This window comes from Penicillium atrosanguineum, assembly GCF_028827265.1.
Source record: "Penicillium atrosanguineum strain IBT 20685 chromosome Unknown utg000002l_segment0_segment0, whole genome shotgun sequence".
NCBI lineage: Eukaryota > Fungi > Ascomycota > Eurotiomycetes > Eurotiales > Aspergillaceae > Penicillium > Penicillium atrosanguineum.
In genome coordinates, this window is record NW_026623134.1 from 2658442 (window position 1) to 2685364 (window position 26923).

Genomic DNA, 26923 nt, shown 5'->3' on the forward strand with positions numbered 1-26923 from the left:
GTATTTTTCAGTGGAGTCGGAGTGGTTCGTCCGAGTGGAACCTTGATCTTGCTCATGTGGAGCCTCTGTATTTACGCGTCGATCTGCAGGATACCGATGGGTCGTATTACTAGGTATCATTTGTACTGTATAGTTAGATTATTATTACGCACAGTTTCAGTGACTGTTCCATGTTTGTTCAGGATTATTAGGGTACATCAACTGCTACTTGGGTATCCTGTTCCACCTTGTGAACTCTACTTTTATCAATACTGAGCTGATTACACTTCGAAAATAAATGATGCCCGAGTCAGAAGTTTCACAGACAGTTGGAGCATTGACTGCCCTGGAACAGGATCTAAAGCAAATATGGACATGGAACGCACACCTACCAAAGCCTCACGCTGTGTGTTTACATAGTATCATTGCACACTGGGCCTCAGAATCGCCTGAACGTCTTGCGATTGACGCCTGGGATGGTTCTTTTACCTTTTTCGAGCTGGATTCTTGTTCGTCACAGCTTGCACAGCATCTTAGTGAGCTCGGTGTGCGAGAATCCGTTGTGGTGCCCCTCGCTTTCGAACGATCGCGATTTACTGCGGTTGCTATACTCGCAGTGCTGAAACTCGGCGCCGCATTTGTGCTTCTTGACGCTGGACTGCCAGAGTCGCGGTTGAAGAACATAGTTGAGCAAGTCAAGGCAGAGGTTGTGCTGGCCTCACCGGTTTATCTTCAGCTGGCTGGCCGGCTTGCAGCAACGGTGGTAACAGTCCCAGTGACTGATTGCATAAGCGACAGTGGCAGCGAAAGCTGCAGCAGCGGCAGTGCAGTCAGCACGGATGTCTGTTCTCCGCTAGATCCTTTGTCAACGACTGCATGCATCGTATTTACATCAGGAACCACGGGCAACCCGAAGGGTATTCTGATATCGCATGCCAACCTGGCTTCCACATTCAATTACACAGCCAAAACCGTCGGTTTGAATGAGACTACCCGAATGCTCGATTCTGCCTCGTATGGGTTTGACGCTGCCATTTACCAGGCGCTAGGGACTTTGAGTATGGGCGGATGTCTATGCGTGCCTTCCGACTCAGAAAGACTCACGGCGATCGCATCGGTCATCGAAAAGTTTAAAGTCAACACGGCCATTTTGACCCCATCTGTTGCTCGGCTGGTTGATCCAAGAGACGTTCCAAGTCTTAAACGGCTCAAGCTGGTGGGTGAGCCATCCAGCCCAGATTTAATTAACAAATGGCTTCCCCACAGCACACTGGTTATGGGATACGGGCCTTCCGAATGTGCAGTATGCAGCAATGCTGGCGTTTTTTATCGCAACTCAACAGTCGTGAATAACATTGGCCCTGCGCTGGGCTGTTGCGCTTGGATTGTCGATCCAGATGACCACAACATACTTCTCCCTGTCGGAAGAGTTGGCGAGATGCTCTTGGAAGGGCCGAATGTCGGCCAAGGTTATTTAAACGACAAAGAACGAACAACCGCAGCATTCATGAATTCTCCAACATGGTTAACCACAGGGTTTGGCTCCACGCCAGGTCGAAGTGGCACATTGTACAAGACCGGTGATTTGGTACAGTACGAACGCGACGGATCAGTTCTTTATATTGGCCGGAAAGACCAACAAAAGAAGCTTCATGGACAGCGGATTGATTTGACGGAGATAGAACATGCCATGGTGCAAGCACTTCCAATCAAGATGGAAGTCATTGCTGAAGTTTGCACCACCGCGATGTCTCCAAGCGAACCGCAGCTGATCGCGTTCTGTTGCCTGGCATCCCCTATGCCTTTGATTGAGCAGAATTCACCTTCTGAAATCACAGGAGCGACAAGTATCCTTCTACCGGCGAGCAAAGAGTTCTTGGCTACTAGCCAACAAATTCGCGAGAAACTGCAGATCCATCTTCCTTCATATATGATTCCTGCCTTCATATTCCCAGTTTCTGGAATCCCGAGGGCGAAACCCTCCGACAAGCTGGATCGGAAAAGAGTGGTTCAAGAAGTTGGACAGCTCAGCCAAACCCAGCTGCGCAAATACTTCCCAATTTCCTCTAAGCAATTAAACACACCCAAAGAGAAAATGCTCCAAACTATGCTGAGAGAACTACTTGCTTTGGATATCGATATTTTGGCCGATGATCATTTCTTTCGACTGGGTGGAAATTCCATTACAGCGATTCAGCTAATCGCAATTGTGCGCAAACAAGGAATGCTTCTGCTTATGAGTGATGTTTTGAATCATGATAATCTGGCCGATTTGGCGAGCAAGATGACTGATCTCGAGGAAACTGAGAAAGTGATTGAGCCGATTCCAGCCTTTTCACTATTGCCGAGTGAGCAGCAAGAGCTAGCTCTCCAAAAAGTCAAGGAACAATATGGAATCGATGCAACGAGTATCGATGATATTATACCTTGCACCCCACTGCAAGAAGGCATGATGGCACTTGGGCAACAGAGGCTTGGAGGAAACATTGCGCAACGGATCTTCGATCTTGCACCTGGTACAGAGCTAGGTCAGCTCAAAGAGGCATGGAAGACCGTTTCACAATTGAACAGCATCTTGAGAACGCGAATTATTGATACGTCCACTAAGCTTTTGCAAGTTGTGATGCGAGATCCGCTGATCGTTGAGGAGTACGACGATTCAAGACTGGACGCTGAGTCTACAATGAGCTCCATCGTCAGCCGAATGGGACTTGGAGCACCCCTGGTTCATGTTGCAATCCTGTCGAGCGACGAACCTGCACGGCCAGATCGACTCATCTGGACAGCTCACCATGCGGCCTGCGACGGGTGGCAGGTTCCCCAAATCTTCACCCAAGTGGAGCGTGCCTATCGGGGTGATGTGGTCCTTCCAGAAGTTGATTTCAACCATTTTGTTAAGTACATCACCGATGCAAATAATGAAAAGCAAGATGTATATTGGAAGACACAACTTGCCGGGCCGACTCCGTCTACCTTCCCTCCGTCCCACCAGAACTCGAGTTCCGAATGGGCAAATGAATCCAAGAGCCTCCCGGTTTACTTGGGAAATGCTTCCAAAAGAGGTTTTTTGTTGGCCACAAGTATCAATCTAGCCTGGAGTATGGTTATAGCAGCCTATGCCGAATCGCCTGATGTGATTTTTGGCTTGACTTTGACTGGGAGAAATGCGCCTGTGGCAGTCATCGAGAGCATGACAGGTCCAACCATCACGACTGTTCCGTTTCGACACTTGGTTGACCACAGTCTCAAAGTTGATCAGGCTCTTGACCGCATTCAAAAGCAGTTGTCGAACATGATTCCATTTGAGCAGGCGGGATTGCAAAATATCCGACGAATGAGCCCTGAAGCGGCGTCCGCCTGCAACCTGCAATCTCTGCTAGTTATTCAACCTCCAATGGCAAATGACATACCCCATGAGATGCTGATTAATGGCAAGGAAGTGAAATCTCGGCTGGCTTTCAGCAATTACCCACTGACAATGGAATGCATCATCTCCCCAGGAGAGCAGCTTGTCAATGTATCTGCCCAATTCAACAGTCGCATCATCCACCCGGATCAAATGACCCATATTCTCCACCAATTCGGTCATGTTCTTCGTCAGATTCATGAGAACTCGGATGTTCCTCTCCAACAGATTAATATGCTAAGCCCATTTGATCTCGAACGCCTGACTGACTGGAACAGTGCCTGTCCCGTGGCAGCAAGTCATACACTGAACCAATCGATCGAGACGCACTCTGCAGCAGAGCCTAAAAGGCAAGCTGTGGATGCATGGGACGGAAGTCTGACTTTCCGGGAGTTGGATACATTTGCTTCGCAGTTTGCAACCCACCTACAACAGATTGCTGTTGGTCCCGAAGATGTTGTACCAGTCTGTCTAGAAAAGTCCCGACTAGTACCTGTTGTAATGCTCGCTATCCTGAAGACTGGGGCTGCCTGTACTCTCGTGGACGATCGTCTTCCGCAGAATAGGGTCAATCAGATGTTGTCAAACAGTCGTGCCAGGTATTTTGTGTGTTCTGAGACGTCGCAAAATCAGTTCGACCTCTCGCAGACAGGTGCTAAGAAACTTGTCGTTACTTTGAATCTCATCCAGCAATTACCTTCGTGCATCAGTGCAGTCTGGAACACAAACCCTGATACTCCAGCATTTGTTGTCTACACCTCTGGAAGTACAGGCCGCCCAAAGGGCGTTGTACTAGAGCACCGAGCACTTTCCACGAGCATTCTTGCCCATGGGGCCGCTTTGAAAATTGGTACGGAGTCACGAATGCTCCAATTTGCATCTTGTTCCTTTGACATCAGTATATACGAACACATGACCACTCTAGTTCTCGGTGGATGTGTCTGCATTCCCTCCGACGATGCACGCATGAACCAGCCAGCGCAGTATGCACGGGAAAGTGGCGCGACAATTACGCTTTCGACCCCAACAGTTATGCACGCACTAGGCCAAGACGATATCCCGACCATGCAAATGATTTCCCTTGGTGGAGAGCCGATAACGCACGAGGTTGTGGAGATTTGGAAACAACGTGCACAGGTTTGCAACGGCTACGGGCCTGCAGAATGCACCATTTGCGCCATGCATCCGATTGAAGCCCAAGATGGAGGTAACCCACTCGCAACGATCGGCCGTGGACTTGGATGTACTTTTTGGGTGGTCGATATTGCTAGTTCATCCCGGCTAGCACCAGTTGGTGTGGTTGGCGAGCTTTACATCGAAGGCCCAATTTTAGCACGGGGCTACTTGAACGACAGCGAGAGTACGGCAAAGGCATTTTTATCACCGCCAGAGTGGCTGCGCAAATTCAGACCAAATGGCTCGGGCAATCGGGTCTACAAGACCGGTGATCTCGTTCGGTACAACACTGATGGGACCGTCGTTTTCATTGGGCGTCGAGATACGCAGACTAAGTTACGTGGCCAGCGCATCGAGCTATCAGATGTGGAGTACCATCTCAAAAACCAGTTGGTTAACTCGTCTATCGTTGTCGAAGTCGCTTCATTACTCGGAACAAGCCATCTAGTTGGCTTCGTTGAGAATCAGAATCAAAGTGAAATCACTGGAGACAGCTCCGAGCAGGACTCTCTATCCAATGGCGAACAGTTGAGCACAGGCCAAACTCCCGCTCCGGAATTCTCATTCAAGACATTTTCAGAAACTCGAGAAGAAGATTCTAGTGCTCTTCACGCACTCTCCTTGTCTTTGCCTCCCTATATGGTTCCATCATTGATCCTCCGTGTAACGAGCATGCCGAAGACCCTGACAGGCAAGACGGATCGCAAAGCATTACGCGAAGCTGTAAACAAGCTCACACTGGATGAGGTATCACTTGCGATGCAAGGTAAAACTGAGCATCGGCTGCCTTCCACTGACGTTGAGATCAAGTTGCGCGATTTGTGGGCAGACATTCTCCGTCTACCAAAGGATCGCATTAGTGCCGATGATAACTTCATCGCTCGAGGGGGTGATTCTATTGCCGCTATGCGGCTGGTCAGTTCAGGACGGCCACGGGGAATTCATCTTACAGTCCAAGATGTTCTGATGGCCCCGAAGTTGAGCTCTATGGCTGAAATTGCCGGTCAAAAGCTAGCAAGTCACAAGAACACCACGGAGCAGTCCAATGGCCAGCACATATGGGAGCCCTTCCATGCACTTCCCAATGAGGCCAACACTAGACAAAAGTTGATCCATGACATTCTCCGGCCATTGGAAACGGATGTGGAGAAAGTTTCGGATATAATTCCCGCAACCAGCTTGCAGGAATTTGCGCTTTCGAACTGCGCGACGTTCTTCATTTTTAACGTCGGAGACCGTCTTGATATAGGTAAGGCAATTTTGAGCTGGGAAACACTCGTCACACAGCATGACGTCCTGCGCACCCTCTTCGCTTTCCACAAAGAAAGGTTCTATCAAGTCATTCTGAAAAGCTTGCCTAAGATTCCACATGACGTCCACAACATTTCCGAAGACACGGACGCCGCGCTCGACCAGCTTCTGAGAGATACTGGAGCATCGAAGCCGCTGCCTATGGGATCCTCGCCGTTGAAATTCATGACAGTCAACAGTCCACAGAACCGATACCTCGTCCTTCGCATGTCGCATTCGCAGTACGATGGGTTCAGCATTTCAGAATTCTGGGGTAATTGGGGTTTAGCATTCGATGGCCAGCCGCTACCTCCCCGCCGTTCATATTCTGACTTCGTATACTCGTCTGACGCGCTGGGTGAGCGCGGTGGATATTCCTATTGGAAATGTCTCTTGAACGGCTCATCGATGACCTATCTAACGACACCACCGGTGGACACCATTGAAACAGAGGGCAACAGTCAGCTGGTCGAAAACAAGACAGTGGTCGGGAGCATCCATAGCCCTCCCGGAATTACGCTGGCCACTTTCGTCCAGGGAGTCTGGATTTTGACTCTTGCACGATGGACACGGAAGCGTGATATTGTTTTCGGGCTCGTCACCAGTGGACGACGCAGCAAGAGACACGATTTCGACACAGTCATGGGCCCATGTCTGCAAATCATGCCTGTGCGCGCAAAGTTGCAGGATGATTGGAGCATGCATGATCTCTGTCAGCTTCTTCAGCGGCAAGGCACTGACAGCATGGAGTTTGAGGGCATGGAGCTGTCCAGGATCGTCGAGCATTGCACCGAATGGGACCCTGATGCTCCGCTGGGAACCTGGGTTCAGCATGACAACACGGACTGGAACGCCTCCTTAGTCCTAGGCTGCACAGACTACGGCGCTCCACGGGTGTATGATGAGCCGTACGGACAGGACGATATCGGGCTGGAGAGTATGTCGCTGGGAGACGGAAGGCTGGAATTCAAGCTGTCCTCACCAGCGTATCTACTGAACGACGAGTCACTAGAAGAGTTGCGGAAAATGACAGTTCAGATGATGAACGATCTTTCTGCGAATCCGGATGTGATGTTGGCTACATTCCTTCCAGCAAAACCTGGACAGGATAAATTCCTACCACTCACTTCCGTTTAGGCTGTTTTTTTTTGTTTTGTTCTTGGTTTTGCTTCTGGTTTTGCTTTTGCTTTTGCTTTTGCGTCGTTTCCGTCTCTTGCAATTTGTTCTTCAATCACCCAGCGGCATGAGACTCAAGTCAAGTCCATGTTCGGGGCTTGCAGTTTTATTTATCAGGTCTATATATCGATGAATCACACTGAATAATTCCTGGCAACAGTAATTACAAAATGCCTACAGAATGCTTCTCCTCATCACGTGCAGGTGTATTGGCACACTACAGCTCACTTTTGACCTTGCTAGCATATTCTGGTCGAGATTCCCACCGATCAAAAACAGCCTTCTCAATGTTAGCACAAGAATTGAAAGGTTCAACCGTTTCGAGGTGACTTGCCCATCCTACAGCGACCAAGGAGTCTACTCGCCACCCGGCCTCTGTCAGAACAAAATCGGTAATGTATCTATAAATGAATTGCATTAATGACCCCAAGACTTTTCCTTCCCGAGGATGATGGCTTCCATACTTTCCATATTCAGTGAAACTCGGCTCCGTCCAGCCCGGCGTAAACATATTACCGGTGACGTAAGTGGTCGCACGCGCTGCTACGGGCAACTGCACTTCGACAAAATGTGTGGAAATGGCCATCATGCTGGGGGCATCGCGCAGATCCTCGAGACGCTCGATAATAGCAGGCAGCCCCTCACAGACGGGGATCCCGGTCGCGTTGAAATCGGCCGTGGCGTTCAAGGTGAAGACGCGGCCAAGGTCTGCGTAGGCATGGTTGTCGAGAAGTACTGCAAAGAGCGACATAGTTTGGGTGATATCGACAATAGCGACGGCCCTGGAAACCGCATCCTGGCTTGCAGAGCAGCTGGAGGGAGTCGAAGAGAGGGGCTGGAGGCCAGCAAGGGCCCGAGAGAGTTGGGTCAGGATTTGCATGACTTGGAATATAGTGAATAGGTTTCGAGGAGTCTTCGAGAGGTCTGGTAAATCTGATGGGCACTAGCATTAAATATATGTCGAACTAAAGTACCAGGAAGATCCTGACGCGGTGAAGTTTCGAGTGGTATTGCGTCCTGTAACGACTTTACGGAGGCGTTTTTTAAAGAAATGAAAACAGACATGAAAGAGATCCTTTAGCTGGTCTTCTTGTCATTGCTCTCTACCTACTTTACAGTTCCCTGGTCTCTTTACTGGTCTCTCACAGTACTATAAAATCCGTTTAGATGGAATTATCGTTATAAAATAAGACTGAAGAAGATGCCAATAATTAGTCTGCTGATCGGCATTTGCCCTTGCATCTCAGCCGGCCGCCTGTGTACATGACGGATGGGATGGCCAACGCGATGGCCACGAATCCCAGGAGTGTGACGGTTGTCATCCAGCTCGATTGCGCACGTAACCAGCCACTTAGGACAGGCCCCAGAGTGACACCGATTCCAGACGCGGTGCCCAGAACCCCATACGCCTGGCCAGTGAGGTTCTCTACCCGAAGTTCGGCTTCCGCTAAGCTGGGTTCATTGACTAGCGCCTGCAGAGCAAGCCCAGTTTCTGTGGACATGACTACGCGCTGCCCGGTGCAGCCCACGCCACATAAAAAGAGAAGACCGCCGAGTAGGACTTGGTTGAAGATGTCGTTATGATTGACCGTGCCCATCAGGATAGTGGCCACGCCGAGCAAGATTGTACTGAACACGGCCGTCCACTTGGTCCCGTACCGATCCGTTAAGTTGCCTGGGATGGTCAGTTCTGTTAATGTAGTGGAAGCAAAGAATAATCAAATCGAATTACAAACGTACCAAATAACGGGGAAATCAGCATGGGCCCCGAGAGGGCGAGAAAAAAGAGACCGACTCGTGCGGAGTCGACGTGGAACAGTTGCACAGAATAAAGAGGCAGAATCTGTAAAAGTCAGCTTGCTCAACTCACAACTCGGAATGGCATCTGTGGGCAGCTCTTACGGTCTCGAAAGCAGAAAAAATCACCCCGTTCACGGCCGACGAAACAGCGAGTGTTGCGATGCGAGGATAGCATAGCAAGAGTTTGTAGCTTGACCGAGAGGGCGCGGGTGTGGGTTTTGATTCCCCACCAGAGTTCCTATCAGAATTGAATGTGGTGTATGAGCCGTGGGTTGTATTGGTCCCCTCGAAGGACTCGACCAGCTGATCTGACGAGTTGAGAAGTCTCCGCTCCTCCGAGGGTTGGGCTTCCTCTGCTGAAGAGGCATTATCACTGACATGTCTAGTGACGCTGTGGCTTCTCTCGGCCATCAGCATTCTCAATGCCATGTCCACGAGGATCAAGCCCGTAGCCAGGATAAAGACAGAATGGTAACCGAAATATTTAAACCTGGCAAGATCAGCAATAACACTTACATCAAAAAAAACACAAAACTTACAGCACGCCCCCGATGAAGGGCCCAGACAGTGCCCCCAATGTATTCGCACTCCATACCCAAGACAGTGAAGCACCTAGGTTATCAGGATCAGCGACTTCATTGATAATGGCCAATCCAATGACCCAGACAACGGTCGCGGAGACCCCCTGCAAGGCCCTTGCTGCAATCAGTACTGCGACAGTCCGACCGATCCAGTATAGAATTGTAGATAGGCCTAGAACGAGTAAACCAAGCATGAATAAGACGCGTCGTGAGCTAGTGAGATCTGCGAGCAATCCGACGACAGCTGTTGTGATATATCGTAAGACTTTTGTCTATAAAGCAGCCGGCAGGTTCGAGTCAACTTACGCGACGAGAGCACATTGGTGAGTCCGAAAACTGTCAGGAAGACGGATGTCCATTTCAAGGCTATGACCATCAGTTTTGGTAGCTCTAGGTTTCGGATGGTAGACTCGACACACCATCTCCATCGGCGATACCGACTCGTTCCTTGAGCGTGTACGGAATAATAGGGACAATCTGGAAAGAATGAATCGTCGCCTGCGAGGATTACCGATCGCGGCGCTCACATACCATTGTGTACAGGAAGGTATCCTATTTGCTGCGAATTAGCCATGCATCCATGCAAGAAACGACAACCGATGACTCACTGTGAACACAGACAATGAGATTGCCGTAATGACAAGCAGGCGCGAGCGCCTGAACTTAATCAACCATTCTCCCGGACGTCCCATGGTGATCGATGGGATGGGGAGACGAGAAGAAGAAACAGAAGTCTAGACTAGCAAGAATTTACAGCAAGAAATTCGGCGACCCGCTGCGGGCCAATAATCTAGGAATCCAGCAACTGTGAAATGTGACTAGCAATGTATTTAACATTTCAATTGCTTATCACTTATATAGCTAAGCGATTACTCGAAGACTCGTCGTGTGGTGGCTCCCGATATGTATCATTACGACGAGCTGAAGCGCGGCGTGCTGTATCCAGAACCTAATGATTCCAAATTCTTGGGAGATGCCGCGATCGGCGGTCTTGTCAATGAACTGGATAAACTCCGTGCCACGCGGGAGAAAGGGGGTGCTTCGGTGGTGAACCAAAACCCCCCGGGAAGACCAGGGGAAAATACCTCCGTAAGTTGTAACTTACAGTATTGTGAACGGTAACAAGCTTAACCCGAAAGGTCATCCATGGTTCACGTGCGACTGCCCCCTCCAATCTACCCGATCCAACCTCCTTCCAACTTAATCTGGCCTCCGGGATAAAATCGGTATATACTGTTGGCCATGGTGGACGAACAGACAGCTTTGATCGGGCTTGATCCTCTTGTACCAACAAGGTCCTGGAAGCTGACCGTTTTCATTGCCTGCTTAAACCTATTTGCGGTAAGTCAGCGACCAACGTGCAGATCACAGAGCTAATTCATCACAGATGAACTTCGTCAACTATGCCGTGGGTCTAAACAGATTTGGGCCCTCTGACACACCATGCATGCTTACTAACGGACGGCACAGCTTATTCCTATCATTCCGGATTTGTTGGCTCAAAGCCATGTCAACCCTGACCACTGTGCGAATTCCTCTACGATTGTATGTGAATGCTCGAATGAATGACTGAATTATTCTAGATCAGGAATGGACGACTATAATTCTAGGGCTCTGGGCTTTTGTGCGAGCAGTCTCTGGTAGTAAGCAATTTCCTCCCACAAAGCTGAGCAGATATCAAACAATCATACAATGTAGCCCTCATTAGTATTGTTGCGAATGATATCCATAACATGAGAAAATCGACTCTCATCTCCCTGGGGCTAATGGCAGTCTCTGCACCGCCTATGTTTGTTTGCTCTGGCATCGGTCAGCTAGTTTTTGCACGTGGGTTGCATGGCGCAGCGTCCGCTGCCATTACGATATCGAGTATGTTTCTCGTCAGTGTCCAGGTTCCGCGTCAGGATAACGGAGCAGCCATGGGCTGGGTTGCCCTGGCTATGACACTTGGTTGTCTTTTTGGATCAGCAACTGGGGGCCCGCTGTACCAGTACGCCGGGGGTGTCGGTATCGTGGTCATCAGCGAGGCGCTGCTCCTTTCCAGCGGCTATCTAACGATCTATGAGAGCAAACGGTATAAAAGGAGCGCTGCGACCGTGGACCATAGTTCTCAAGAATTGGCTCAAGCCAGGGCAGACACTGAAAGAACGAAGGATAAGCCATTGCTTAGCTTCTTAGGCCATCGCATGAGAATTTATTCTAGTGCATTTCTCTTCCTCATCCGACAACGCAAGGTCATTACCATGCTTTTCTCCATGACAATACCCTGCGTTTGCATGGCATGCCTTGAAGCTGTGAGACGAAGACTTCAAACAAAGTCTAATTCGAAGTGGTATGCTGACCGTTGCAGGTACTGCCGTCCTTTATGAAGAAAAGCTTTGGATGGAGTCAGACGCAGATGTCTTCTGTCTGGTTTCTGCAATCCTTCCCCCAGCTTGCGAGTCCTTTAGTCGGCAAATTAGTGGACCGACATGGCACAAGGCTTAACTTTTGCATTGGCTTTACTGCGACCGCATTGGCGTTGACTTGTATGGCTCTTGTCCACCACAACAGCATCGTGGAGGTAGGCATTTTTGGGACAATGATCGTTGTAATGAACGTGGGGACGTTGCTTGTCGTCGTTCCATCAATGGTAAGTGGTCCATTTGATTCACTCTCGCCCCTTCGCTTTTCTTTCCGCGAGACTAACTGCCCCAGGCAAGCATATCTAAATCTATGGATCTTGCCACCGAACAAGGGCAGTCAGAGCCTGGCACAGCAGTCGCTCAATTCAGTGGTTTGTTAAACCTCGCCATGACTGTACCGGGTATGGTGGGCCCTACATGGGGCAATGTCGCCATGAAGATCGGGGGTTGGCCCATCCTCTGTCTTTCTCTGGCATCTCTCAACGCCGTAGGCTGGCTCACCATCCCAAGTCGAAAAACAAGGGATACACTCGAAATCAATGAGACATCCGACGAAACATAGAAAATCTGATATATGATAGACAATCTAGATACATAGACATGAACGCGGAATTGAACAGAGCGAAATTGGAAACAGTCAGTCGAACCCTCGGGGCTTGTGGTTTCCACTCAAGAGATAGCATCCTTGGCTGTGTCAGTACATTTCCATCAAAACAAGGGTCATAGACTTACCAAAATTATCAACTGGCCGAGTCCAGTGGCGCTCCACAGTCACCCCGGCTGCTTCACAAAGTCGACCAACTATCTCACTGTCCCATTTGCCGCTCATGATACCATGTAGCTTTTCTCCTTTGGTAAATGGCACTGTCTGTCCGTCCACTTGGATAGTGAGGTCACGCTTGGCAACGTGGTAACTGTTGTGCATGGCAGATACGGGATCCCAGGAGCCTTCAAAGTCCCAGTCAGCGCAGTCAAATACCTCGTCGCCGAGCACTGCATTCGCATGAGTCAATCCATTCTGTATAAACTGGCGCGATTGGCCTCCTGGTAGATCGTAGGCAGTCAGAATCAGCTCTTCGCTCCTGCAACCATCTACCGATAGCAGCAGCTTAGTGCGCCTGGACTTGGTGCAAAGGAGATGATTGATCAACTCCGTTGCCTTCTTCCACGGTAGGTTCGTAATGCTGTTTCCAAACCACAGGAATAACACGTCTTCGGCACCGAAGGCGTCATTATCTTCGAGTAGCTGGACACAATCGTCGTACGATCCCAACATTCCATGACAGATCACGTATTGAAAGCTGCTCATGTTCTCTGATAACTGCGCCAGACTGTTGGTCAGGCTGTCTGGCGCAATATCCACGGCAAAGTAAGCCGTTGGTATCCGTCGCTTTTCTAGAGCCGTAAGGTAAGCCAATGTCTTTTTGCAGTTCCTAGATGGCATTTGTAAGCTTTTTCTCTTCTTAACAAACACTCTGGCATGAAAATCAATTCCCTGGGGATGGGACGCGTGGGTGAAAAGCACTGGGAAAAATTTAAAAAACTTACCCAGCTCCAAGCTCGATGATCAAACGGCTCTGACCTGTCGCGGTCACCATCTGGCTGCTGTAGCCACTCAACAAGGCCAATTCAGCTCGGAAGGGATAGTACTGTGGGCAGTTCATGATATCTTCAAACAGCTCTTGACCGCGGTCGTCCCATAACAAAATTGATGGTATGGATCTGTATGATGCGGGCCTTGTCAGACTGGCGACCAGCTCCTCACGCAGATTCGTTGAGTCCTCTCCCTGGAGACGGATATCCAGAACCTCCATGGTAGCATTGCGGTTGTGCATTTTGTTTGTTTCAATCAACATTGTGCTGTCGGTTCTATTGTGTTGTAAGTCGTGGATCATTGGAACATAGATTCAATCAGAACGGAGAGTCTAATTATTCTACTGGCTAACCACCTCAATTGTCTAGCGTGTCTTACTTGTATTCTTTTCCTTTACGACTATCGTAAGTAATAAATAACCAGGGAAACAGGTATATTTATGCTACATAAGCTATCACCACGATTTCCATATTGAACATTCCTTAGGTTTACAATTCACTTGAGTACTGTACCAAGAACTTACTACACCACTGTGTATCAGTACCATGTTATTTTCTTGTTTGACCCGTACCGGGTCTGCGAGAACTGTACAGTATGTGATAAACCCCACTTTTGGCCCCCTAAGTCGGGCAACTTCTTGTGGATACGACGCCTGTCGCCACCACAGCCCCACTCGTTCTACAGCAAGTGCGATCCGGACCGATCAGAAGCTCGATCTGCACTGAAACTCTGTCTCTCCTGCGGGATATCCCGTGCTCCACCTTCATCATTACTAGCTTCATACATTCAGCTCACCTAGTTCCACACTAATCACAGCCCTCCATTACTCCGGGCCCAAGGACGATCCATCTCTTGATGGGATTTCAGCTCCGAGCAATTACCGGGTAAGATCTGTGTCGATCTAGAAAGGCAACGGCTAGTCCACATCGAGATGGTGAATCTGTGATTGAAAGGTCATCATGTGACATACTACTCGGAGAACTCAATTGATGCCATCACCATTTCGTGTCAACCAAAGTTTCAAACTGCCCTCTACGCGAATCCGTATTGACAATGCGCGAATCATGCATGCTGTCGCTGACGCCCAAAGAGGTGGACCAGGTCGGCGAATACTGCGTTGCAAATACTTCGCAACTGCCACAGTCGTTGCTAGATCATTCGATCACCACAGCCAAGAGCACAGAGCGCAATGGGGAGATGGCAGGCTCGTTGGCACAGTGCGCATATCTGATGAGCACCGCCCGCACTCAACGGCCAAAGCGAAGTAAGTAGAGAAACCGGCGTCAGTGATGTCATACAAGCTAACAGATCAGTCCTTGAACTGGGCACTTTCACGGGCATCAGCGCCCTGGCCTTTTACGAAGCAACCCGTGATTTTAATACCGAGATTGTGTCGCTCGATGTCGACAAAGATTTCATCGCCATAGCGCAGGCGGGATTTGAGCGGTACCAAGCCACGGATCGAATCCGTATTATCGAGGGAGACTGTGTTCAGACGTACGTTATGGCTTCCATCTCTTATCAATAACATCAAAGCTTATATATTCTCTAGTCTTTCTCAATTGGAAGGTGATTTTGATTTAATCTACGTTGATGCCGACCAGTTCCAATACGAAGCTTATGTGCGGCTCATTCTGGACCGGAAATTGCTGACTCCGCGAGGAGTGATCCTGGTTGATGATGGTGAGATCTTTGTTGTTACTTTTATTTTTATTCGGAAGCTAATGGATGTCATAGTCCTTTTGCGTGGCGTCACTGTCGATCCGGTGATGTCTCCCACATTGTCTGACGAGGATCGCGATTGGTGCAAAGAGGGCGCTGTGCACATGAACAAATTTAACCACTTTGCAGCCACAGACCCCCGGATTATAGGCACATTGCTGCCATTCTTCAACGGGATCATGCATATCATGTGGCGGTAAGTATTTAGATAAGTAGATTGAAGCTTTGATTATAGATAGTCCAGGCGGTAGAGTTTTTCTCGAGGTTTTAGCATCCATCCTTTGTTATAAATGTTATTCAATATACACATGAACAATTAATACTCTTCATCTGCTAGGCAATTGCTTGATCACTCAATGGTGGGTTTTTTTCCTGCTTCTGCATAGTACGCAGAAGGGACTAAATAATTGGTCCGGTCAAAGGCCAATGTGTCTCGGTTCATGCCTGCAAGAGCCTGTGATTTCTCGCTCCATCCGAGGACTTCGTGAGGGAGGTAGGTAAGGTAGGGGTTTTCCTTCATTCGTTCTAGTGAGTTTCAAATGGATGAAAGAGAGATGACGTGACATACCTCTGGGCGATACATTCCGCGTGTGAAAAAAAAGGTGTTCTGCGGTCGACGTACATCTTTGGTCTTGTTCGCACCGCCGGCATGCCAGGTCGAGCCCAGGACGAACAAGGCCTCGCCAGGGCTCATGACGGCATAACAAATTTCTTGGTCCGTCGGTGTTCTCACATCATCCCATAGGTGCGAGCCGGGAACAACCTGCGAACATCAGCAATGGTTTAATAACACAGGTAGTGTCAAAGCGTCATACCAGAGTAGCCCCGTTCTCGATGGTCGTTTCCACTCCAGGAACGAACATCAATATCATCATGTCTGTGCCTACCTGATACCCGGTCTGCGTCAGGTCGCGATGCGTATGGAAATAGAGATAATCATCGCGGTGTAGAGGCTGCTGCTGAGCGCCGGGCCCGATGTCAAGCGTCACAGAGAAGGCAAGCACAGGCTTGGTCTCAAAAGTTGCACCATCATAGCCCCCCGGAGGTGTGCATGTCGTTTTGAGAAAGTGATCGCATACTTGATCGAGGTTTTCTTCGGCCAGCCAGCGATTCCGCACAGTATCGCTACGGCCGAAAATGCCTCCGCACCAGCGGTATTCCGGTGGGAACAATTCTTTCTACATACTCAAATGTTACATCTCTGTAGATAGACTGATCGATACCATTGCAATTGAAGCCTGCTCAACGCATGGCTATAACATACCCGTATCTCGGTATACCCCTCCATGTACGGGCTAACATCACGCTGGACCTGCGTCAGACATTCGGGCGGGGTAAAGCCAGTGGCGATAACACAACCGTCCCTGGTCAGGACCTCGATCAACCCGGCCGCATCGGCGAATGGAACACGTGTAATGGTGGCCTTGTCGGATGCCATTTTTACGATATGCGTGACGAACAGTCTGTTCAATAAGAGGAGTTCAAAGTTAAAGTACGTCTAGCGGCATTGATCTAGCTGAACAGTTGTCCGCACCGCATAAAACAGCGGTCGTTCGCATCATTATGGGGCCCACATCATTATGGGGCCCAATTGTTGCGGTGTGATCAAGAAAAGATCGTGCCTACAGGAGCTGGTTTTCGGGCCAGTTCGGGGCTTTCTGGCAGAGCTATCGGACCCACTATGTTGGAGCTTATTAGCGTGGCCCACTTAATGTTGGAATTAGTTTCCGTGCTGTGCTGGGAAGGCGAAATACGAGTGGGTGCAATTATCGGTATTGGAAATGAGTTCATGGGTATGGTTCATTACCCCGATTGTGTCACATGGGGGTTTCGTAATTATGGTAATGGTCCGGTGATATGTAAACTAGATTATTTACTGTATCTAGAGTACAGTATATCTGTATTGTACTTACAAACAAACCACTGTATGCTTGTATACAGTATAACCGCTAGTCATTACCGAAGTATGAAATGTGTATCCATAACATGAGAAAATTGACTCTCATCCACCTGGGACTAACTGGGATCGGCTAGCTCTTGCACGCATTTGATAGACTTCAGCTAAGTAGTGGGATCGGGGAACCGGGGGACTCCACGCCGGAACCCCAGCCGTCTTGGAGAACTGGCTCAACTTTCAGCTCCTCAAATCAAGGTTAGGACAATCTCAAAACTTTCGCAGCCCAACAAAATCACCGGCCTTCACTTGCCCAAGCCTCCTTAAACGCCGTGTTATCTTTTTATTCGCCCATAATTCGCGCATGTGGATCAAACCATGATTTGCCGTGATTCTTGCAAAGTGTCACCCAGAAAATTGTAATACAGAGGGTTTGATTCCTCTTGTTTGACATTCTGAATTTTATAGTGGTGTAAGAGGCGCTGCTTGAACGTGGGTTGCAGACGCTGTCTGATTCGTGGCTGTCATGCGGTGTTTAAACCATTGAGCGTTCTCGTTCGTCTACTATCACTTTTCGCTGTAATACATAGTCCCGTGGCATATCCATACCACTTCGGGTGTTGGTCTGCCGGGGCCTAAAGTAATATTTGAAGCCATTCGGTTCTATTCTGCTACCTACACCATGAAATTTTCGTATGAAGCCGTTGAAAAAACGTATCTAGGTCTCCTGCGAGCCCGCTAGAGCTTGGAAAAATACTAAAATCACATCGCTAGCGCGTGAGCTCGACGTTCCTAAATCTAGACATTGGCATGGCCCATGTCAATGTTTAGTGTAGTTACCACGGAACTATTATGTTTATCTTGATCATTGAGCCATCCCGTCGTTCTTGTCTGCTCGATGATGAGTTACTGCTTGAGCTGCCAGAAAGATCGCGAGAACAGATAGGACGTAGAAACTTGGAAAAAAAAAGACTTATACTAAAGAGATGCACAATTACTACCCTAGCTATTTCACCGTGTCTTATTAAGTTTGTTTGGTGATATACTTGTATATTGCATTTCTGACTACTTACATAGATATGTATTCATTTATTTTTGAACAATGTTTTCCATAGCCGAACGGATCACTTTGCATCGAAAATATCTTCAAAATACTGGCTGAGTTTGTCCATGTCTCCCAACCCACCGAGCCAACCAACATACTGATCTGGACGGACGGCAATAATCGTTCCATTCGAACTGATCCCCAGATCTGCAAATGCCATATCAACAATGCAGTAAACTCGGTCATAGTCTCTCCCTGTATCTTCGTCCTCCGGGAAGAAAGTCTCATGCATACTCGCGAGCTCGACCTTTGAACGGGAAGCGCAATGGACAGCAAAGATATCGAGCTCATGCTTGAATTCCTGTTCGACAGAAGCCAGTCTAGCACCCACAACATTCATCCGCTCAAGATGACAAGGATCAGAAATATCTGCTGCAAAGACAATAACGTGGAATCGGCCGTTGCTTCGAAGCAGCTGCTGCAGAGGATAGATCTTGGCTGTCGCGTGATTGGAAACGGTTATTTCGGGGAATCTCTTGCCGGGTATAATGTGATCTGCTTGGGGATCAAGCGGTATTGTCTTCGGTGACCAAGCTGTCAACGGAGAATTGTCGTAGTGCACAGACAAGCCCATCAGGAATGGCTCCATTTGGGCTGCGCGTTCAAGTAGCCAGTCGGGCTCCTGTCCCTTGGGTGCGTCAAAAAGCTTCAGATAGACCTGATCAACTTCGACGAGCTGCTCAGCAACAGGGCGTCGTTCGAGATCAAATGTAGCCAGAATGCTCGGCTTGTATCGCTTGTGGATGACCCCGGCAAGCTTCCAACCAAGGTTGTAGGAGTCTCTATATATATGTTTAGGAATTGAAAGAAGCTAGATAGATCATAACTTACTGCATGCTGATGTTCATTCCCTGTCCAACAAGCGGGGAATGAGTGTGAACCGCATCACCGACGAGAAAAGCACGTCCATGTTTCGACATGCCAGTGCTCAGATGCTGGGCCACAGTATAGGCGGACCACCTGCAAAGGGTAAGTTGCTGATGCGATACAAGTATTCATTGGAATGGATCGTACCATTCACAACGCTTCACGTTGACCTGCAAAGTAAAAGTATAAGCTACTATGAATGGCCAATTTCCCGCATGATCTCACCGTGTAAGGTCGAAGCATGAATTTAATCTTTTCGGTAATTGTCTCCTGGGTGACTGATTCACGGCGTAGGATCTCTTCGTCTTTGCCCTTGTTTAGCTGCACATAGAAACGGGTCATTCCTCGTTCTCGGCGGAATAAGAAAAGATTTCCACCCTCATTATTTTTGACAGTAGTCGCGGTTCGGATACTATCATTTTCATGATCCTAATTAACCCTGTCTTTCCAAAGTTAATAGAATACAACCTACTCGGGAAAGTCCGAAGTCACGACCAGATCGATCACACCCCAGATTGAATCTGTTCGGTTACCCTCCATTGTGAATCCAAGCTGCTTTCGCGTCCAAGATTTGCCCCCATCAGCGCCAATCACATATTTAGCGCGCACAGTTTCTTCAGACTCGGAGCTAACGTAATTTCCTTCAATACTTGTCGATTTGCGTCGCAGTGTGACGACACACGGATGATGATCCGGTTCGCTCACGTCATTCTCATTGATGCTCAGGCTTGTCGGGACCGTTTCGTACTCAACTTCAATAGGTGCGATTAATTTGATATGTCGCTTGATGATGTCCTCAATGATGGCCTGTTGTAAAAGTCCTCCAGTCCATCTATTTTTCCAATTAGGAATCAGTTCTTAAGCCTCTAATCTGCCCCGCGACCAATAAAACAAACATACCTTGCACGCAGCGGCAATGGCCTCATCTCGCGTTCAGACCGATAGAAGGAGCCGTCTGCATCACGCGACCACACGGCGTCATCGGTGATGGGATCCCACAACTTCGTCACTTCCTGGTCGAATCCGAAGCTCTCAAAGATTTCCATTGATCGGGTATGCAATCTACAAGGTGGTCTGGTCAAAAACATGCTTACAAAAGACGATCATGTTTTAGGCATCATGTGGAGCGATACCCATCTGCTCGGCCAACCTGAAGACCATCCTTGCGCTCCTCCACAATCCGTGTGTTGATTCCGCACTGCGCCATCCATGCTGCTGCCATCAGGCTGGCAAAAGAGAATCAGTAGTGTTCGGCATAACATGTCAAGAGTGCCTACCCCGCGGGACCCTGCTCATCCCAACATAACATTAGCTTCGAATTTCGCGCAAGAATAGGTTTTTGGTATTTTATGTGTGAATTGTGTGTACTTACCGCCCCTATGATTAAGACGTCGACAGTCGACTCCGGCAACTTCATTGTGGGTGCGATTGAATTTATCGATACTTTGAAAGGTTGAAGTGGTTGACAGTAGCGCATGAAGGGATCAAGCAGAATGGAAACACTTTATACTGTGTCTTTAGTGCATATCGTGGTGTTGATCCACATACATTTAATTACCAAAGTTACCCAGCCCCAAGAGTGACTAAGCTATAACGAGCGGGAAAAATACCGATAGCGGTACAAGTGGGTATTGGTACAGTAGCTCGTCACACTATGACGCCATGCGCAACACGACTACAAGAAGGGTCGTTTGAATATTGGTGCCTCGATACGTCTAATCAAGGTCTAATATCCAAGCATGTGCACCTAATTATCCTCCCTCTCCGTCACGACGACCATCATTCCACTACGCTCCCACGCGCCCATGTTCAGCACATTACTCATAGGCGACCACGGCTCTGTGAGAGCCATGTCAAAGCGACGGACAAGCTTGTTAGGTTAGCCTTGGCGGTCGAATCAAGAAAAGGGATACATGTTATGGTGTACCTCGAAGATAGATTTACAGATCATCATCCGCGCAATCGTGATGCCCAAGCAGCGGCCTTTTCCAAACCCGAAGATCAGGTCTGCGACTTTCTGCATTCGCGCGCTTCTCGGTCCGTCCAGCCCGATCCAGCGCTCCGGTCGGAAGGCGTCCGCATCTTCACCAAAGACTTCAGTGTTTCGTGTGATACTCCAAGTGCTGGTCAGCACTCTAGTACCGCCGGGGATGAAGACAGTTCGATCGCCCACCTTGACACTGTCGCCCTCTTGGGGTGCCACTCGGGGCAGGGGATCGACGGTCGGTGGGAAAAATCGAAGACCTTCGCGCACAACGGCTTGTAGATATGGCAAGGCTAAAGCTTTTGCGTAGCTTATAATAACCTCGTCCAGAGACATTGCACCGTCGCTGACGGCAGCGTCAATCTCCTTGCGCAGCGCTGAGAGAACGCGAGGGTTGCTCATTAACAGAATCATGATTCCACTGATTGCAGCCGACACAGTGACTTGTCCCGCAAGCACCTGTGTCAGTGCATCGTGGGCGACCTGCTCGGGGCTCATACCGTTCTGCAGGTAGGTCTGGACCATACCAAGTCTCTTGGTCTCCGCGGAGGAGTTTTTCAGGCGACTAGCCACGCTGCTCTTGTTAGCTTTCATTTTCGAGATTTCGATATTTTCGTGTCACTCATTTCGTCAACACACTTTAAAAACTTGCCAAAGCCATCATCTGTATCCTCCTTGGAAGCCATCAGTTGACCGATGAGCCCCATTACTTTTGTAAGCCGAGTGGCATAGAGAAATCCCGGCATATTGAAAGCACCCTCGGGCATTTCGACCAGACCGGCGACAGCCTTGTCTTCAAGAAGGTCTTCAAAGTCCGGACCATAGGTCAGCTCGATAATGGCTTTGGTGGTAAAGTACTGCGATCCTTTGGACAGATCCATCAACTTCACGGCTGCAGTTGTTGATAGGTAATTAGACTGAACGTCTTGTAGAAACTTTCGCAAGTGGGAATCGATTGTAGGTTCTCTAGCACCGCTGATATCCTTCGTGTACTATGCGGCGCAGATTAGAATCTCCATCGGTTGTACCTGAAAGATATATCTTCGACACGACATCCAGACGAAAGAGAAACTCACCGCAGGGGCTAGTAAGGATTTATGGCGGTTATGTGTCGGATCGTCAAGCAGGCTGGCAAGGTTCTCTTTTCCCGGCGCCAGGTGAGCGAGCAGATAAAAGGCCGAATCCTTGCCATACCGGGATCGGACTCCAGACATATGCATCACCAAGTCAGGCGATGACGTTAGGAGGACATTTGGCTCAATGCGAACCAGTTCTCCTAAAAAGTGTCAACCTTTCTGCATCGAACTTTCTGTCGTGTCTCAATGGATGAGAACATACCATATTGGCGACACCATGTCACATAATCCTTCAACAGTCCTTTCGAGATGATCGACCTTACATGGCGTAGGGAGGAATATCCGGCTCCTGGAAGGCCGGGTATGTGTCGCAACGCCGAGTCACGACAATAGAGCACAATCAGCACAAGCACCAAGATCGTGCCCACCAGATATATAGCGGAGGGCCATGGTGTCGACATTGTGAGGCGAACTTTTTCGTTCAGCTGTTCAAGAGTTGGGTGTTCTGACAAAAAGTCTATTTACTGACTTAGCAAATCCACTTCAAAAATGTTTTTTTTGGTGAGCAGAAGATTCTCAGGGGTCCCTGATCTCCGACCCAAATCAATCTCTAGCCGGAATAATCTTACGGTAAAAATTTCGGTGAGCTGAGCTGTTTCCACAAGGAACTTTCAAGTTTGTTGTGGATGTATTACAGCGCGAATACAGAATTTCTTACTGTACGGTCTAGTGACCTCGGGTCTGTAATTTATCTCCACCTGCATGCTACTCGTAACAGCTATACACTCGTCATACAGTACGGAGTGTTCCTGCATCAGGGAAGAATTAATATATGTAGTCCATACTGCTTTACAGTTAGACATATATATAAGAAGTCCCTGGCTTGATTCCTTCGATCCTTTCAGATTTTTATCCCATACTCTTACCGATATCAGCATGACTCTCCCTCTTGGTGTCTACCGTGCGGACCACGTTGGTTCACTATTACGTCCTACCCTACTCAAGGAATCGCGGACGCAGCTGGAGAAAGGGGAAATCAGTGCTAGCGAGCTGCGATCCCGGGAGGATGAATGCATCCGGGATGTGGTTATTAAACAGCTGGCAAAGGGCATCCGCGCCATCACCGATGGAGAGTTCCGCCGCCGGTCGTTTCATATCGACTTTCTCACACAAATTGGTGGCGTCGAGTACCGCGAAGACTTGGCGACCATCAAGCCAACACGCGACTCTCCACCAAGGCTGTTCGTAACTGAGAAGCTACACCATCCAAATGCCATCCAAGTGGATGACTTCAAATTCCTGCAACAACGCCTGCGCGACTCTTCCGTTGCAGCCGCGGGCAAAGTATGCATTCCCGCACCGACCGCATTGCATTTCCGCGGTGGCCGCGAGAATGTCAGTCGGGAGGCATATCCCGATATGGGCCTGTTCTTCCAGGACCTGGCCAAGATGTGGCAGCAGGAGATTGCCGACCTTTACGCCGCCGGGTGTCGCTTCGTTCAACTAGATGAGACCAATATGGTCTACCTATGCGACCCATACTTTCGCCAGTCCGCCAAGGAACGCAATGAGGACCCTGACCAGCTGCCGCTCCAGTACGCCGCTCTGATCAACGCGGCTATTTCGCAGCGACCGACCGACATGAAAATCGGCATGCATCTATGTCGCGGGAACTATCGAAGTCAGTGGTTCGCGTCCGGTGGGTATGAGCCGATCGCCGACGTGCTCTTTCAGCAGATCGACGTCGATGTCTACTTCTTGGAATTTGATGACGAGCGCTCAGGTGACTTCAAGCCGTTGCGCTTCTTGCCCCCCAACAAGATTGCTGTGCTGGGTCTGATGACAAGCAAAGGGCCCTCGCGCGAGGAGCGAGACACCGTTGTTGCTCGCCTGAACGAAGCTGCTGCGTTCTGTCCGCGGGGTTTGGACCAGCTATGTCTCAGCCATCAGTGTGGGTTCTCCAGTTCGATGGAAGGAAATGAGTTGACGGAAGAGGACCAGTGGGAGAAGATCTCGTTGATGGTTGACATTGCGAAGTCTGTTTGGGGCGATGATTTGTCTCTGTGATTGCTTTGAATTGATTGAAATGACTTGATACACGTGAAGTAATCCATAATTCCGAAAGATAAAGGGGTATAACCCACGGTAGCCACCATCTGTTGTGAGAACCTCGGACCGATGGCGGACCCGCGGGCGCTCCCGAGCTGCATCGCATACACCGTTCAAAGTTGCAGAATCAATGATAAGTGGCATTCTGTGTGAATCTCTACCGCGGATAGATTGCTCATGGTTATAGCGCGCACAAGAGTGGTGATATAGCGTCTGGTCCCTTGGCGACATTATCGACCGGGCCAAGTCAAAGGAACTAGTATTACTTGCCCTGTTGATGCTTACTCTGGTGAGCATCGCGTGTCTCTCGATTACAGCTTCATGTATGTCGCTTTACAATTCATTGATGCTAAGTTCCACGTCCTAACAATTAAAAAAAGTAGCGGGCTTGTTTGTTGGTCGTCTCTTCCAGTCCATTGTCAGCAATGGGCTTTTCATCGTCAGTCTGGCTGCGCTAGCAGAGAATCTAGGCCCGGAGCATATGGGCAAGATTGCTGAATTACTCTCTACTTTATCGGCCGCTGGGACTTTTGCTGGACCCGTTATAGCCGCTTTTCTGTTTGGCTTTGGAAAATACTGGACCGCTTGGGCCGGGGCCTTTACTTTCCTAGTGGTCGATATTATCATGCGACTTTTGATGATTGAAAAACCATCACATAACACAGACAGCGGAAAACCAAAATCTCAAAATGAAGCATCTGTTGATACCTAACAAGCGTCCTTACTAGGCGAGCAGTAGTCTGAGCCCGCCGTCACTGTGACAAAAGTGCAAGGCTGGAGGTTCTATGTGTTTTTACTACAACAACCTCGTTTCTCTGCAGGCTTCTTCTGCTATTTTGTGTTTTATCTCTTAATTGCAAGCTTCCAAACGACATTTGCGATACTTGTGCGAGCTGTATTAGGATGGGGTGTTTTCCCTGTGGGTCTGTTATTTGCTGCTCTTCAAGGCCCTGGAATGATCCTCTCCCCGCTCATGGGATGGTTGAAGAATCGTGAGGGATCTCGTACTCCGATCACGCTCGGCTTTTTATCCCTCGCTCCAGTCTTGTGGCTTCTCGGTGCGGCTGGTGATGGTCGTTTCCCATGGGCTACAATCGGAAACCGGGGCAAAATTATCTTCAGTATATGCACGGCTACAATCGGCAGTTTGATATTTCTTCTTAAGGGAGTTGGCACCATGGAAGCAAACAGTGAGTTAATAACACGCTTCGGAATGTTCGGCACTAACTCTTTAACCTTCAGAGACTATTGACTCACTAGAGACACGCTACCCTGGCGTCTTTGGCAAAGGTCGCGGATTTTCCCCGGCGATTGCCTTGACAGGTATGAGCTGGATGACCGGTCTTCTGGTTGGGCCAATCTTGGCTGGAGTTGTAGTAGAACAATTCGAATTCCCCAAACCGCAACTCATACTCAGTACGTGTTGTTCTATCTTGTACTTGCGCTATTATGTCTGATAGGTATAGCTCTCACTTCCATCTTGATTGGACTTGTGGCGGCATTCAATCTCAATTCCACTGTGAGAGAGAAGCCTGGACCGAGTAATGATTAGCATATAGTCATATAGTTTGATTCTACGGTACGTTGATGGCATTTACAGTCTGAATCGACAGCTAGTCGTATGGATCATTGGACTCAAGTTTGATGGAGAGCCTTCACGAGCAGATTGAATTTTGTGAAGGTCGATATGTGTTTCTAGCCCTGAAGGGTACGATCTGAAATAATGCGTCCATGGTTTTTATTGAAGAGCAATCCATACATTTACGAACTACCAACGAATTTCGGGCATCGAGATATGTGTCAAGTCATATACAGCCTCTCTGAACCTCGCAAATAAATGAATTCTCGAAAGGAAGAGGCTGGAAAGACATGCTGCGAAAGTTATGGGAGAACTGAGAAAGGGTTCCTTGAATGTCTCTTACGGCAACCATGTGTTTCTGTGCATGGTGCGCCTGTCACCCGGGAAAAGTGTCAAGCTCATCCACAATCAGAAATGCTTCAAGGACCTTCACGCATCTCAATCCTTCATCAATGAGGTTCTCGGACTCCTCATTATCAAGGTCCTCCCCATGTGTGCCTTTCAGCGTTTGCAGGGATTCTTCATCGATGGTAATGCACATTCGAAATTTTGTCCAATAATCACGCATGCCTTGGGCATCCACCTATGCCTCAAAATGAGCGCGAGCCGCCTCGGGAGACGCCCCGTGCAATTGGGCGGGATCTTCTATGATGGTTGACCGGTGTTTGGCCCAGACTTCATCGGCACAATCAGTAGAATCGTGAGCGCTCTCTTCGAAGAATGATTATTTAATGCAGGCCTCAATAAAGCTAATAGCGCCTAGGAATACAGCATCGGATGCAGCAGAGTAGGTAGTGCGATAGATGACATGTCCCCAGTTCAAGAGACTGTAGTGTCCATTTTCGAGTTCATTCGTGTTTATGAATGGCTGAGCGTAAGGTGTGTTTGACGCGATTCTCTAAAAGCCAACTGTGTGGTTTGGTGAGGGAAAAAGAGATGAGGAGGGAAAGTTCCGAGCTCCGACATGCCAAAGGGTATCGATGCTTTATTTTATCATGTTTCTGTAAGCTCAATGCAGATGCTTTGACACCTTAGTATATCTATTTATCTCTCATGATTCAGTGTTGACTCTCAGAGATGGTCTCGATTTACCATCGTTCTTTGCCTTCGCTAAATCTCGATGGGCACACAAGGCAGCTTTACCCTCTTAAGTCTATCCTGTCCGCCCGACATAATTATC

General features: G+C 48.8%; 11 protein-coding genes across 11 annotated transcripts; 5 read left to right on the plus strand and 6 right to left on the minus strand.

Moving 5' to 3' along the window:
- Window positions 1-280: 280 nt before the first annotated feature.
- Window positions 281-6988, plus strand: N7443_002791 (uncharacterized protein; the record flags this gene model as incomplete). The annotated part of the gene is made up of 1 exon (XM_056882847.1): window positions 281-6988. The coding sequence occupies one exon, from the start codon at window positions 281-283 to the stop codon at window positions 6986-6988; it is 6708 nt and encodes a 2235-aa protein (XP_056744688.1).
- Window positions 6989-7244: 256 nt separating this feature from the next.
- On the minus strand, window positions 7245-7907 carry N7443_002792 (uncharacterized protein; the record flags this gene model as incomplete). The annotated part of the gene is made up of 1 exon (XM_056882848.1): window positions 7245-7907. The coding sequence occupies one exon, from the start codon at window positions 7905-7907 to the stop codon at window positions 7245-7247; it is 663 nt and encodes a 220-aa protein (XP_056744689.1).
- Window positions 7908-8238: 331 nt separating this feature from the next.
- N7443_002793 (MFS transporter) lies at window positions 8239-10100 on the minus strand (the record flags this gene model as incomplete). The annotated part of the gene is made up of 8 exons (XM_056882849.1): window positions 8239-8702; window positions 8768-8870; window positions 8930-9317; window positions 9367-9652; window positions 9715-9774; window positions 9828-9885; window positions 9940-9960; window positions 10017-10100. 8 exons carry the CDS (start codon window positions 10098-10100, stop codon window positions 8239-8241), a joined length of 1464 nt encoding a protein of 487 aa, XP_056744690.1.
- Window positions 10101-10311: 211 nt separating this feature from the next.
- N7443_002794 (uncharacterized protein) lies at window positions 10312-12375 on the plus strand (the record flags this gene model as incomplete). Its single annotated transcript, XM_056882850.1, has 8 exons — window positions 10312-10497; window positions 10548-10634; window positions 10796-10816; window positions 10879-10933; window positions 10992-11051; window positions 11107-11702; window positions 11759-12040; window positions 12106-12375. The coding sequence occupies 8 exons, from the start codon at window positions 10312-10314 to the stop codon at window positions 12373-12375; spliced, it is 1557 nt and encodes a 518-aa protein (XP_056744691.1).
- A 132-nt stretch (window positions 12376-12507) lies between these two features.
- Window positions 12508-13669, minus strand: N7443_002795 (uncharacterized protein; the record flags this gene model as incomplete). The annotated part of the gene is made up of 2 exons (XM_056882851.1): window positions 12508-13246; window positions 13362-13669. 2 exons carry the CDS (start codon window positions 13667-13669, stop codon window positions 12508-12510), a joined length of 1047 nt encoding a protein of 348 aa, XP_056744692.1.
- A 791-nt stretch (window positions 13670-14460) lies between these two features.
- Window positions 14461-15329, plus strand: N7443_002796 (O-methyltransferase; the record flags this gene model as incomplete). Its single annotated transcript, XM_056882852.1, has 4 exons — window positions 14461-14671; window positions 14721-14904; window positions 14960-15090; window positions 15145-15329. The coding sequence occupies 4 exons, from the start codon at window positions 14461-14463 to the stop codon at window positions 15327-15329; spliced, it is 711 nt and encodes a 236-aa protein (XP_056744693.1).
- Window positions 15330-15478: 149 nt separating this feature from the next.
- Window positions 15479-16567, minus strand: N7443_002797 (phytanoyl-CoA dioxygenase family protein; the record flags this gene model as incomplete). The annotated part of the gene is made up of 4 exons (XM_056882853.1): window positions 15479-15643; window positions 15698-15892; window positions 15945-16307; window positions 16394-16567. The coding sequence occupies 4 exons, from the start codon at window positions 16565-16567 to the stop codon at window positions 15479-15481; spliced, it is 897 nt and encodes a 298-aa protein (XP_056744694.1).
- Window positions 16568-18147: 1580 nt separating this feature from the next.
- N7443_002798 (uncharacterized protein) lies at window positions 18148-20412 on the minus strand (the record flags this gene model as incomplete). Its single annotated transcript, XM_056882854.1, has 9 exons — window positions 18148-18910; window positions 18960-19088; window positions 19143-19165; window positions 19221-19407; window positions 19468-19827; window positions 19896-20057; window positions 20129-20221; window positions 20273-20283; window positions 20368-20412. The coding sequence occupies 9 exons, from the start codon at window positions 20410-20412 to the stop codon at window positions 18148-18150; spliced, it is 1773 nt and encodes a 590-aa protein (XP_056744695.1).
- A 330-nt stretch (window positions 20413-20742) lies between these two features.
- On the minus strand, window positions 20743-22516 carry N7443_002799 (uncharacterized protein; the record flags this gene model as incomplete). Its single annotated transcript, XM_056882855.1, has 5 exons — window positions 20743-20865; window positions 20923-21553; window positions 21619-21971; window positions 22056-22255; window positions 22318-22516. 5 exons carry the CDS (start codon window positions 22514-22516, stop codon window positions 20743-20745), a joined length of 1506 nt encoding a protein of 501 aa, XP_056744696.1.
- Window positions 22517-22991: 475 nt separating this feature from the next.
- N7443_002800 (uncharacterized protein) lies at window positions 22992-24122 on the plus strand (the record flags this gene model as incomplete). Its single annotated transcript, XM_056882856.1, has 1 exon — window positions 22992-24122. One exon carries the CDS (start codon window positions 22992-22994, stop codon window positions 24120-24122), a length of 1131 nt encoding a protein of 376 aa, XP_056744697.1.
- A 252-nt stretch (window positions 24123-24374) lies between these two features.
- Window positions 24375-25716, plus strand: N7443_002801 (uncharacterized protein; the record flags this gene model as incomplete). The annotated part of the gene is made up of 5 exons (XM_056882857.1): window positions 24375-24453; window positions 24545-24864; window positions 24904-25354; window positions 25407-25580; window positions 25631-25716. Coding segments are annotated over 5 exons (1110 nt in total), but the record flags the coding sequence as incomplete, so codon positions are not given.
- Window positions 25717-26923: the final 1207 nt, after the last annotated feature.